Source organism: Zalophus californianus, chromosome 17 (genome assembly GCF_009762305.2).
Source record: "Zalophus californianus isolate mZalCal1 chromosome 17, mZalCal1.pri.v2, whole genome shotgun sequence".
Classification (NCBI taxonomy): domain Eukaryota; kingdom Metazoa; phylum Chordata; class Mammalia; order Carnivora; family Otariidae; genus Zalophus; species Zalophus californianus.
The window spans coordinates 16447500-16461045 of record NC_045611.1 but is presented as its reverse complement, the minus strand read 5'-3'; the positions used below and the strand labels follow the sequence as shown (position 1 = coordinate 16461045).

General features: G+C 42.0%; 1 protein-coding gene across 3 annotated transcripts in view; it reads left to right on the top strand.

Annotated features, from left to right (window-relative positions):
* The window catches only part of WWP2 (WW domain containing E3 ubiquitin protein ligase 2), a 142839-nt gene that overhangs the window by 102988 nt on the left and 26305 nt on the right, over positions 1-13546 (top strand). For all 3 annotated transcript variants that reach the window (XM_027619044.2, XM_027619043.2, XM_027619045.2), the window contains one exon: positions 9194-9283. In XM_027619044.2, coding sequence (XP_027474845.1) covers positions 9194-9283 — 90 coding nt within the window. The remainder of the gene's footprint in view (positions 1-9193; positions 9284-13546) is intronic.

Here is a 13546-nt window from a genome sequence, read left to right as displayed (position 1 = left end):
GTATTTGTTAATGACTAGATAAATTATTTCACATTCTCAATAGCATTTAAAATTAAAAAAGATTCTTTTTACGTAGAAAAAGAAAATGGAGAAGAACAGCAGTAACAAACACCGCGATTTAACCATTGGTGCTTTCCAGATTGTGTATATTTTTTCCTGACTATTAGTAATAGCTAACATGTGTTCAGTATTTACAGTGTGTAGGGGAATGCTGAGTTTTGCCCATGGATTATTTGGTGCATCTTCATGACACTCTGTGGGGTAGCTGCTTTTATCCTCATTTTGCAAATGAGGAAATCTTAAGCAATTTGCCCAGAACCACATATATAGACATGCACGTAAATACACGTCTACCAAAATTTGATCATCTTATAGTATGTGCTTTAAAATTTATATTTTTATTGTAAAATATTTTAAGCATGCAGATAAGAATGGAGAGTAATATGAAACCTACCTGTGGGCTCACTACCCAGTTTTATCAGATTTTAGCGTTATGCTATATTTGCTACAGACTTCCCCTATTTTATTTATTTTATTTTATTTTATTTTATTTTATTTTATTTTATTTTATTTTATTTTATTTTATTTTATTTTATTTTATTTTATTTTTTAAAGACTTTATTTATTTGACAGAGAGACACAGTGAGAGAGGGAACACAAGCAGGGGGAGTGGGAGAGGGAGAAGCAGGTTTCCCGTGGGGCAGGGAGCCCAATGCGGGGCTCGATCCCAGGACCCTGGGATCATGACCTGAGCTGAAGGCAGACGCTTAACGACTGAGCCACCCAGGCGCCATGTGATTTCCCCTTTTTTAACCTCTCGACAAAGACATTACAAATCCAGTAGAAAGTGTCTGTGAACCTCTTCCCGATTCCATTCTCTATATACAGAACTACGTGGAATTCAGGTATTCATTTAAACTGCTATAAGGTATTCTATTGTATGAATAGACAACTTTTATTTATAATTCAAATGTATTTATATTTACTACATTTATATGTCATATATAAATACAAAATATAAAAACTTATAAATATATTTAAACATGTATATTATTTTAATAAACATTTGATTATTTTTATATAAAATTTATACCTTCTATGTGTATATTTAATATAACAGCTAAATAAATGTTTGCATATTTTATATTTATACTATTATTATCGCCTCACAATTATAAACATACAATGAAGTTTTTCTGTGCATATCTTGGTTACATGTCTTTTTTTTTTAAGATTTTATTTATTTATTTAGAGAGAGAGTGTGGGGGGATTGGGAGGTAAGGGCCAAGGGAGAGGGAGAGAGAGAATCCTCAAGTAGATTCCCCGCTGAATGTGGAGCACGAGACGCAGGGCTGGATGCCAGGACTCTTAAGATCATGACCTGAGATGAAACCAAGAGTCAGATGCCTAACTGACTGAGCCATCCAGGCGCCCCTCCATGTTTGTTTCTTTAAGGCATGTGCTGGAGCTGGAATGTTATTGTAGGGGTTGAAGATGTTCAATTTTAGTAGATACCATCAAATTGCTCACCAATACTCGTACTCCCACGAGCATGCATAAGCATTCCTGCTAAAACTTAATATTGTGGGGCGCCTGGGTGGCTCATTCAGTTAAGCGTCTGCCTTCAGGTCAGGTCATGATCCCAGGGTCCTGGGCTTGAGCCCCGCTTGGGGCTCCCTGCTCAGTGGGGAGCCTGCTTCTCCCTCTCCCTCTGCTGCTTCCCCTGCTTGTGCTCTCTCTCTCTCTCTCTCTCTCTGTCAAATAAATAAATAAAAATCTTAAAAAAAACAACAACAACAAAAAATATGAGTTTTTTTTTTTTCCCTTTTGGTCAGTTTGATGGGTGTGAATGGTATCTCTTTGTGGTTTTATTTTGAATTTCCTTGATTACCAAGGAGATTGAACCTCTTTTGCATGTTTTCATTTGGTTCTTTGATTTCCTATTTTGTAAGTTGCCTCGTCATATATTTTTGTCCATTTTTTTATTTGGCTATTTGTCTTTTTCTCTCTAATCTGTGGGGTTTCTTCATATATGCTGGATACTAACTGCTTTTTAATTTTGTGCATTGCAGACATTTTCTTCCAGCCTTTGGCTCATCTTTTCACTTTTTAATGTTGCCTTTCCCTGTACAGGAGTTCACAATTTATTTATTTATTTATTTTTTTTAAAGATTTTATTTATTTATTCATGAGAGTCAGAGAGAGAGAGAGAGGCAGAGGGAGAAGCAGGCTCCCAAGGAGCAGGGAGCCCGATGCGGGACTCGATCCCAGGACCCTGGGATCATGACCTGAGCCGAAGGCAGACGCTTAACCATCTGAGCCACCCAGGCGCCCAGGAGTTCACAATTTAAAGCAGCCATGTTTGTTAATCTTCGTGTGCCATTTGTGTCTTGTCTAAAATTCTTCCTTATGCTGACGTAAAAATTTTACACACATATACTCTCCACATTTTGTTGATTCTGGCACGCTTGTTATTTCACATTTAAACTTGAAAATCAAGATGTAATTTACAAGCTTAATTGGCAGCATTTTTTCTTCTTTCTTAGTGGTATGTTAAATCATACAATTGATGGCATTTTAGATTTAATGAAAAATAGTATATTTACATAATTTTTAAACAAAATTTTGATTTTATTATGTGTGTTATTTGTTAACTTGCTTTCCCCCCCAGTATATGGTAAATATCTAGACAAGTCAATATTATCTATCATGTTATTTTCAGTGACTGTTATACCCATTATAGAAATGACGTAATTTATTGTACTAATCCTCCATTTGGGGGCATTTAGGTTGTTTCTAGTTTTTGTTTAACAGGCTGTAACATACTGTGACAGATGTACTTACAGCTAAATCTTTAACACATAATTATTTCCGCACTATACATCCTAGAAGCAGAGCTGCTGAGTTACAGGATATTCACAGGATATAGGAAAGGTTTTTGACCAAGCTGCCAAATTGCCCTTTTGAAAGAGTATACCCATTTTTGCTCCCACCAACTGTTTTTTAAAAAGTGACTATTTCTCGGGCGCCTGGGTGGCTCAGTCAGTTAAGCGTCTGCCTTCGGCTCAGGTCATGATCCCAGGGTCCTGGGATCGAGTCCCGCATCGGGCTCCCTGCTCAGCGGAGAGCCTGCTTCCCCCCCTCCCTCTGCTTGCCTCTCTGCCTACTTGTACTCTCTATCTCTCTGTCAAATAAATAAATAAAATTAAAAAAAAGTGACTATTTCTCTGCATTGCCAAATTTACCTGCAAAATCTGTTATCAGCAGAAATGTTAAACTTTTTTTTTTTTTTTTTTAATGTACACCATCTTCAGGAATTGTCTTACCTCTCTGTGAAAGCATACATTTTAATATTGTCATCCTTCACGGAGGAGCTTTGGAGACTTTTCCAATGCAAAGAAATTGGATGGTTGAAGGAGAAGAAAAACAGACTTAATTCAGAAGCCTTGATTGCTGCTGAACAGTGCCATTCTCTGCTTAAAGGGTTTAAGTGCTGGTTGTTGATAGTTTTTAAGAAGGGGTTAGTGTGCTTAGTTTGAAAGGAAAGCTCAGTATCTGAAGAAAGTTTCTTGGGGGAAGACGGAGTTTAACACATTTCCTACCCAGTTTACAAAGGATCTACTGAAGCCATGAAAATAGTGAGCAGGAGATTTGTTCCCTTGCACCTAGATTTCTGGCTCATAAAAGTCTAAAAATGTCCCTAACAGAGGAAATAAATCTTATGGCTCACCCAGGAAGTGGCCGAAGCTTGGGGAGTAGGATTTGGTTCAGTCAGTTTCTTACTGGGAATTCCATGGGGTTTTGGCCTGTGGGGAGTTCAGCTTCCACATAGGCAGTTTTAAGAATACTTTTCAATGTCTTTTTTTGAAGTTGAATTTTTGTCTCAAGTAGCCAGCAAGGCATCTTTTCTTTGATGCGTGTAAAGATTCCATCCTGACTTTGTTTTCTAACAGAGTGTATTTTGAATTCTATTTATTTGTTTTTTTATTTATTTGACAGAGAGAGACACAGCGAGAGAGGAAACACAAGCAGAGGGAGTGTGAGAGGGAGAAGCAGGCTTCCCGCCGAGCAGGGAGCCCGACGTGGGGCTCGATCCCAGGACCCTGGGATCATGACCTGAGCCGAAGGCAGACACTTAATGACTGAGCCACCCAGGTGCCCCTGAGAGGGCCTTTTATTTTATTATTTTATTATTTTATTTTTTTAAAAAAGATTTTATTTATTTATTGGTCAGAGACATAGAGAGAGCATGAGGAGGGGGAGAGGCAGAGGGAGATGGAGAAGCAGGCTCCCCGCTGAGCAAGGAGCCCAATGCGGGGCTTGATCCCAGGACCCCTGGATCATGACCTGAGCCGAAGGTGGACGCTTAACTGACTGAGCCACCCAGGCGCCCCTGAGAGGGCCTTTTAAAGAGAACATCTCTGATACTAACCTGAACTCCTTGCCTGGCTTTCCAGCACTTCCCAATTTAATCCTACTCTTGGTGAAAATGTGATCCTGTCTAAACATAGGGAAATCTGACCAGGTGGCATGTTGATCAGGGTTGGTTGAGTGGCAGCATAATTGAGAATTTCCTGAAGACCTTTTAGGAAACCTTCCAAAAAAAATGTAGTTTAGGGGACCAGACAATTTCCTTTCAGACTGTACAGGAGAGAAATGACTGGGTGACATCCTTACAATGGGATTTTTTACCCTTTTAATGATGGCGATGGGGGTGGGGGGTGGGTTAGGGCATGGGCACGGAAGATACAGAACTGAATAAAAGGCATAGGAGCAAAGGTAATTTAAGTTAAAAAAAATTACCTACGATTAATTGAAATTGGAGACTACTTTTTAAGTGCCTTGGAATACAAAGACCCTGTGTAGTCCATGGTCGAACTGAATGTTACTTGTTGAAGGCCAAGGAGCAATGTGTTGGGAAGGGACCTGAATCAAGCTTGATGCTTTGAACACTGTTTCTGAGAGCATCAAAGAAAGCTATTCAGTGGGAGAGGATATGACCATGTGACCAGGATGCAGTATTGAGACCCATGGGTAGTGTGATTGAAAAGCCTTTTTATCTCAGTGTGAAGAAGATGCTTATAAGGGACAGAAACCTAACCCCTGACAGGGATGTGCTGATGAAAGGTCGCTGCCAGTATCACTTTCTTGGCATGGGGAGACCGAACCAAGATAGTCGGAAGGCTTAATCTATGTGGGTCAGCAGCTACTGAGGAGGCAGGAGAATTGGGAGGCTCTTTTGATTGTCGCTAGAATTGACCGACTGTGTTGCAGTGAATGAAGGGAAGAGGTTTGTGTGAATTCTGAGGAGCCGTGCAGGTAAGGGAGGAGTCGAGAGTTCTCTAAGAAAAGCAGTTAGGCCAGGTCATGGATCAGGGAGGACCCACATGGACATTTAATCTGAGCAGGAGGCCAGTTGTAAAAGGAAAAAAATGTAGATATCAAAAAAGGTAATGCAAGAAAGGTCTTGTTCCTCTGGTAACTATTTTTCCAGTTAAGCCAATTGAGAGGGTTCACAGAAGGACATGGAGATTTGCTGGACAATAACAGCCCCTGAAAAAGAGACTTTCATTTCTAGGATCAGCTGGGATCAAAGATGGGATGGACAGATCTTATCTGGGCTTAGAAAGAGCTGCTGTAACTTTTGAATATAAGTGAAGAGGACTTCACACCGACTTTCTTTCTGCCGGCATGTGGGAATACCACTGTGTCAATTAAAGACATTAACTTCATGGAATTTTAAGTATTATCCCATCTTCAAATTAACATATGAGCCGAAGTATAAATCAAAGTTTTCTCTTTGCCTGAAATGAATTATAAAAGCAGAGACTACTTATAAGATGAAAGTTGTAACAAAAGAATTTTTGGAATAAAGAAAAAAGTGTGTTTGGCACCTTTTATCTGCAATTGCTACAACAGATATTTTGTCTTTTTTAAAAGGTGTGGCCTCATCCACATATTATGGACAGGTTTCCAAATAGTGACTACAAAATGAGCTGACTCGTTTTATTGGTGCTTTTGTGCCAGAAATTGCCAAGGAAGGGAAGGAGCTAGCTAACTTCTCAGGGAATGCCGAGGAGTTCTCAGCCACTTAAGCCTTCCTGGGAGCAAATGTTACGAGAGTGGTTTGTTGCCATTTCCTTGAGCAGCTTCCATATTTCAGTACTTAACCCGTAAGCCAAGTATCCTTCTCCAGACTGTCTCATTTCCAAATTCAGATGAATAAAGAGGGTATCAGATATGCTGCTTTATTCCCGGGCAGACGGGAGGAGTTTGAGGATCTGGTGTGAAGCCATGGTATGTTAGCCTAGCTTTTTTGCTGAGAGGTCCTCACATGAAAGGTTCTCCATAGATGAAATACCAGCCTCTCAAGCTGGTAATATTTGTTACTATTTTGTCTTTGATTCAGAAGGGCATCTAGAGGGAGGAGGTCTTTAACTTTTCACCCAGTGTGCATTTTCATCTGGTCACTTTTGGCAGAATATGCTGCCCTTTTAATAAAAAACAGTGAAGTGTAAGGATCTTCTTTTTGCAGTGGGAGGAATTAGGGCACCTGGGTCAAGTCACCCATATCCACTTTAACCAGAACCTTGAGCAAGAATACCCAGGAGAGAAGATGTTCTCGAGCACATGTTAACGATGTAGGTAGCCCTTCGGCCCTCCAGCCAGTAGTCGATCCCTTTTGAGAGGTGGGACTGTGGAACCACTGGACCTCACTGTTCCCAGGGCTAACCCTCCCCGTGGTGTGAAATGTGTAGCCTCTTCTGGTAGATCATGTCAGAGCAGAGGATTATGATTAAAATGGAGCCTAGAGATGAACACAGTAGACCCATTGTAATTACTCCCCAGTTGTCTTGATTCTCCAGGGCCCCCTCCCTGGACTCCAGTGCTGTTCACTTTGAGATGGGGATTGGGAAGGCACCTGGCACCTTGTTTTCTGGGTAGTAGGTTCCCTATAAATTTCAGTCGACCTTCCTTTTCCACATTTCTTCCTTTCAGCATGTTCTGGTAAAACTCACTAGCTGGAGGGTCAGAGCTGAGTTGGAATGACACATAAAAGTTACTTAGCCTCTCTGATCCTCAGTTTCACCCATGGTGATGGCATATACCACCTTAAAGGATGGAGGCAAGGACTGCTTTAGTAGAACATGAGCCCGTAGCTCATTATAGATGCTTAGAGGGTGATGGTGCCCTCCTTCCTTTTCTTGCCCTAAAAGCCTCATGTATATCTGTATCTGAATCAGCCTCTGAGGTGTTGATCAGTGCAGGCTGCTGATCAGATATTTTGGTTTAAATGAGACACAGTATTGAATAAAGCTAATGTCCATTGGAATAGCCACACCATGCTTAGTAATAGAAGTTAGGACATTTATTTCAGTATTCAGTCTGCTCTGCTGTTACTTAACGTGTTCCTAAAAAATGACGATGCAGTGCAAAAACAAAACAAAACACAAAAAACTATGCAATAAAAGCTACAGGGCTTACAGGAAAAGAATGGGTTAGGGGTATAACATCCAAAAAGGTGTCAGTGACAGGGGCGCCTGGGTGGCTCAGTTGATTAAGCATCTGCCTTCAGCTCAGGTCATGATCTCAGGGTCCTCGGATCGAGCCCTGTGTCAGCGGGGAGTTTCCTTCTCCCTCTCCCTCTGTGATCTCTCTCACTCTCTCTCAAATAAATAAAATCTTTTAAAAAATGTGTCAGTACACAAATGAAAAACAGGAACCTAATAATGATGGTTAGCACAGTTTTACACGTTAAATGGTTGAGATACATAACACTACAATAAGTGTGTGTTTCCATGAAAAGACCTGAAGTGTGCTTGTGGAAGCGGGTGTCTGAAGAGTTTGAGCTTGTGAGTGTTGTCGCAAAGTGGTGCAAGAAGGACTATCTGAAATAAAATGGGAGTTGTAACGCCAGATGTGGATGAAGATGGTGTACAGCATGTAGTAAACGGAGGCAGCTGGTAGATGCACGTGGACTTTGTGTATTCCTGTGTGACTGGGTCAGCTAGGGGAAGTCATCTGTGTGCGTTTCGTGTTTCTAAAAGGAAAAGTGATGCATAAGCAAACACAAAATTCACATTATGCTCACATTGTTCCCTCATGTATCAATCAAGCTGGGATAGATTTATGTTTTCAAAACAAGCATTTCAGCAGAACTGACTGTACTAACTTCCTGGAAAAGGTCACCTTCCCCTAGGCAGTATCCACAAGTAGAAGTGAATGAAATCAATGTAAGACATAAAGGCTAATGGGACCATTAACATCCTTTATAAAGTGGTGATCATTTTATAAATATAAAAATTTGCATCCTTTATATATGGACTACTGTGTTCTGAGTAAGTGGAGTTACTGTCAGACTGCGTTGAGTATGGGAATAACAGGAGTATGGGAGTGGGGGGTCCTTGGCTGTATTTTTTAGTGGTTTTGCTTGTAGATTGTTTCTTTGGATCGTCTGCTACCTTGTTGTTCTTCCATTAGCACAGAATGGCCACTGTCGGCACCCCTATCTCATATTAACTTACACACAGACTCATGAGAAGAGCAGTCAATAAATAGCATGAGGAGAATAGTCAATAAATAACAGTATGCTGTGTTTCTTGATTCACCCAGATCTCTTTTAAAGATCCTCTGTAAATGAATCTTATATTTTAAAAAGAAATGTGATCATGAATATATTTGATGCTAGGAGAATAGGGATAGTCCTGTAATTTGTGACTTTAAAACGTAGTGTAGGTTACAAAGGTTGGAGGGTCCCTAGATTAACTTTGGGTGAGGTCTGTGAGGCCCAGAAATTGCATACAAATTTTTGTTGGTAAGTACACTTGGGAAGGAAAGTGTCCTTGGCTTTCGTCAGATTCCTAAAGGGATCTTTGATCTTGAAATGGCCATGAAACACTGATTTAGAAAAGTCCAAGGAATGTAGATTCATATGGGTCATTTAGGAGAAGCTAGAGTGATCCATGGCATATTCTAGTACATTGACTTCATAAAGGGGAGCTTTTGTTCTCAAGAAGTACTCCTGGGTGCCACCGTCAGTGCTAGCATGGAGCTGGTTTGACCCCTGGGCTGGTCTCATATGTCATCTTTGTCCTCTTAAAGTTGCCACATCAGTAGCAAAGGACTCCTTCTCAAACAAGGGCTTATGCCTTTCAACCATGTAGCTCATGCGTCCTTTGACTTTATTTTTCAGATGGGAACAGCGAGAGCTGCCTAATGGGCGTGTCTATTACGTTGATCATAATACCAAGACCACCACTTGGGAGCGGCCTCTTCCTCCAGGGTAAGGCTTGGGCTGGCAAGCCCCGAGACTCTAGAACTGGCGCCAAGAGTCACCCACTGGCTTGTCTGCCAACACTGCCGTACCCTTCTCTTTAGTTCCCCCTGCTCTCTGCTCCTTTTCCTCTCTTTTTCCCCCTTCCATTGTCTTCTCCTTCTACATTCTTTCTTCTCTTTATTTTCCCTTCTCCCCACATTCACTGTATTGGCCATGACTGATGGCCATGCTTTTTAGTAAGTGATACTCAGAACTACCATGGCTGTTGGGTCCTGGAGGAAGGAGAGCTAGGAATCCTGCCTCTTGGGCCATTGGTGTCTTGATGCCCTCAGTTATTTCACCTACAGAGGTACCCTATCAGGGCCAGGTTCTCATTCTCTTTCTGCAGAGGTAGCAAAGTACAGGGACATTTTTCCCTGGTCACTTGATTGCTTTTTTGTTGCCTATTCACTTAATTCTCGTCTCATTTCTTAGGATGTCCTAGGATTTTTAGAGCATCTCTGGGGAAAAAAGGGCACGAGGAAGCCAAGATAGAAAGGGTGCTGATGCATTTCACAGCATCCTATGCCCAATCGGCCCCTGAAGGGTGCTTCTTGTTCAGCTGGGCTTTGTGAGAATGCAGCTAAGTTCTCTAAAACCAGAGGATGAGTGAGGCTTCCAAGTGAGGGAAGACTGTCCAAGTTCAAGGAGAAGGGATTTGGTTCCCTGCTTGCCAGGGACAGAAAGTTCTTTCCACATGTGCCTTTTGGTCCTGAGAGCTTTCAAAAGAGAATGTATTCTGCTCTCAGGAGAGAATCACCTCCCAGTAAAGCAGTCATGAAGGGCTCCTGCGGAACATATGGACACCTCCCCACCAAGTTTGTAGAGGGAGACGATGTCAGAGGTGGGGAGTATCAGGAAAACCCTTGTACTCTGGTTCAGTGGTCAGGTATGTTCCAGGCAAATACCACCTCACCTTCTGGTCCTACAAATTTCCACGGATGGGCTGTTTTTAGTTTCAGTTTTCCAGGAGAATGCTGTGTTTTCCTTTTTTTCCTTGCCCTTCTGGAAATGAAACGATAATCTGTCATCATTAGTCCTCATTCTGTTTTCTACTTTAAGTCCAGAATATTTATTTACATATTTAACCAAAGTAAAATATTGACTTCTTAGAAAAAAGTCAAACTTTTTACTTTGGAAATTATGGAAATTTTCATATTATGATGGATCGTTTCAAATACGCACTAAGTAGAGAGAATCCCTACATACTCAACACTTGGCTTCAATAATTATCCAACTCATGGCCGGTCTTGTTTCATCTATACCAGAGATTGGCAAACTATGAGCCTGTGGACGAAATCTGACCTCCTCCTGTCTTTATAAAGTTTTATTGGAACACAGACATACTCATTTGTTTATACTTATTGTCTATGGTTGTTTCCATGCTCAACGGCCGAGTTGAGTAATTGCAACATAGACTGTAGAGCCTGCCAAGCCTAAGGCATTTACTTTATAGAAAAAAATTTGCCGACTCCTGATCTGTAATCCTCACCCGACCCTCTCCCCCTTTCTTAGATCATTTTGAGGCAAACCCCAGGCATCATATAATTTTATCCATATTTTGGTATATATTTCTAAAAAATGCTCTCTTATTAAAAGCAAAACCACTGTATTAACAGTATTTCCTTGCTGTCATCGAATACCTAGTCAGTAGTCAAATTTCTCCAGTGTCTTGCAAATTAATCATTGATTTTTTTTTAAAGATTTTATTTATTTATTTGAGAGAGAGAATGAGATAGAGAGAGCATGAGAGCGGGGAGGGTCCGAGGGAGAAGCAGACACACTGCTGAGCTGGGAGCCCGATGCGGGACTCGATCCCTGGACTCCAGGATCATGACCTGAGCCGAAGGCAGTCGCTTAACCAACTGAGCCACCCAGGCGCCCTAATCATTGATTTTTAACAGGATGCATTTTACACTTGTACTTTTTGTGTTGACAGCCCATATATTTAAAAGCAGCATCATCTCTGAAACCAATAATGCATTATATGTTAATTAACTGAATTAAAATAGTAAAAAAAAAAATAGAAGCAGCCTTAACTCTAGAAGTGTTCTGGTTGCTCCCTCTTACCCTCTCTGGTCTATAAGTTATGTAGGCCTCGATCTCATGAACATTTGGATGGAATCTAAATGAAGATATTTAATGGTGTCTTCTAAGGATGGCCGAAGATTGATTCTTCTTTAAGTATTGAGGTGGGACACTAGATCCAGCTTTCTTACTTTCAGGACAGTTTTAATGTCTTATTGGGAGATGGCTCAGTGCACATAGCCTATTCTTTCTTTCTTTCTTTTTTTTTAAAGATTTTATTTCTTTATTTGACAGAGAGAGAGAAGAGAGCACAAGCAGGGGGAGCGGCACGCAGTGGGAGAGGGAGAAGCAGGCTCACCGCGGAGCAGGGAGTCCAATATGGGGCTCAATCCCAGGACCCTGGGATCATGATCTGAGCCGAAGGCAGACGTTTAACCGACTGAGCCACCCAGGCCTAGTCTATTAGTTTTTACTGAGTTTTGGTCGCAGACCTCTGAGCCTCTGGCAGGTACTTCTGCTCTGTAACAGGGAGCCTAGAGAGAACAGAATGCTTCAGCTCTCATCGCTAACTAGTAGGAGTTCCACCCCAGGGGAGTATTACCATGCACACATCACACTTGAAACTACAGATGGAGCTATTATCTCAGCAGACCTAGTCACCCAGGAGTGAGATTGAGCCAAAGGATTCACTTTATCATGGCCACCCCATTCTCTTAGAGCCAGGGAATGCTTATATGAGAAATGGTCATTTTTTTTTTAAAGATTGTATTTATTTATTTGAGAGAGAGAGAGAGCGTGCGTGAGCGCACGAGCAGGGGGAGGGGCAGAGGGAGAGGGAGAAGCAGACTCCCCCGCTGAGCAGGGAGCCTAACGATGCTGTCAGGCTCAGTCCCAGGATCCTGAGCCGAAGGCAGATGCTTAACCGACTGAGCCACTCAGGTGCCCCGAAATGGTCATTTTTTATCTAGGAACAAAAAGTATTGGCCCTGGTAACTAAAGATGAATGTAGTAATTTGCTTTTAGGTGGTACTCAGACCAGAGGTGAGCAGGGAAGAGGGCTGTCCATAGAGCATGGTGTAGGGGAGGCCTCACAGAGGGAGGTGGCTCAAACTCGGTCTTGTAGGAAATGCTGGACGTGGACTTAAATGACAAGAGGAAGTTGATCCAGGGTTGGGGAACAGTGTGAATGTAAAAGATGTCTGTAGGGAATGTTCATGGAGCAGTTTTGCTGGAGTAGAAAGTTTATGTGAAACAAAGATGCTCAGAGTGTGTCTGGCGAGGCGCCTGGGTGCGGTGGACACGCCTGCTGGAAGTGGAGAGTAAAAGGGCTCACCGGGCCTCCAGCCATTGCTCTGTTTTTGTAGATTGTCAATCTTCGTAAGATTGACCCGGAATCAAGGGTAGGCTTGTGCTGCTTAGAAGTTTGAAATTCACCAGTGCAGAGGACTTTCAGTTAAACATGTGGATTGAACATGTGTTTATTTCCATTCCTTTCTCAAAACCCCCTAAAATGGCAATAAAAGTATAATGATAAAGGAACAGAAGAGGAGAAGCAGCATATGGGAGATGGTAATCAAAGTTTAGTTGCTGATAGATAAATGGCAGAGCTGAGAAAGCTGAAACCCAAGCTTGCAGTGTGGGTATCCCCTGGGAAGCCAGCCAGTTTGCAGCTTGGAGACCTGGAAAGCCTCAGCAATCAGACATTGGGGTGGGGTGTGTGTGTGTGTGTGTGTGTAATGAGACTAAAAAACCCTTAAGTCAGAAATCTGTGCAGGGAGCAGTTACGTTCTCAGGTTGTCAGCCGTCACTTGCCTCCTACTGTCACATGCATGCCTGCACACGTGTATGCCTCTTCCACACATGTACGCACACAGCCGGCCTGTGGGATACAGCCGTAGCGGAAGGCGGAGATGAACTCAGAGAAAAAGGGATTGAGCAAGGGTACTGTCCCCAAGTTAAAGATTGGAGTTTTTTCTGGATAAAGTGACCAGTCTCAGGGAAGAGAACCACAGATGGTGCTATTTGGGGGTCTTTTAGTCCAACAGCGGAGTGAAGCCACTGGTCAGCCCACCCGGACCTGGATACCCAGAGCGTCCATTCAGCATTTTAATGACTCACTTTTAAATGTGAAAGAACAGCCGGAGACCAGCAGACAGAGAAAGAGGGACTTGGTGAAAACAATGTGGAAGGTAAAACCAAATT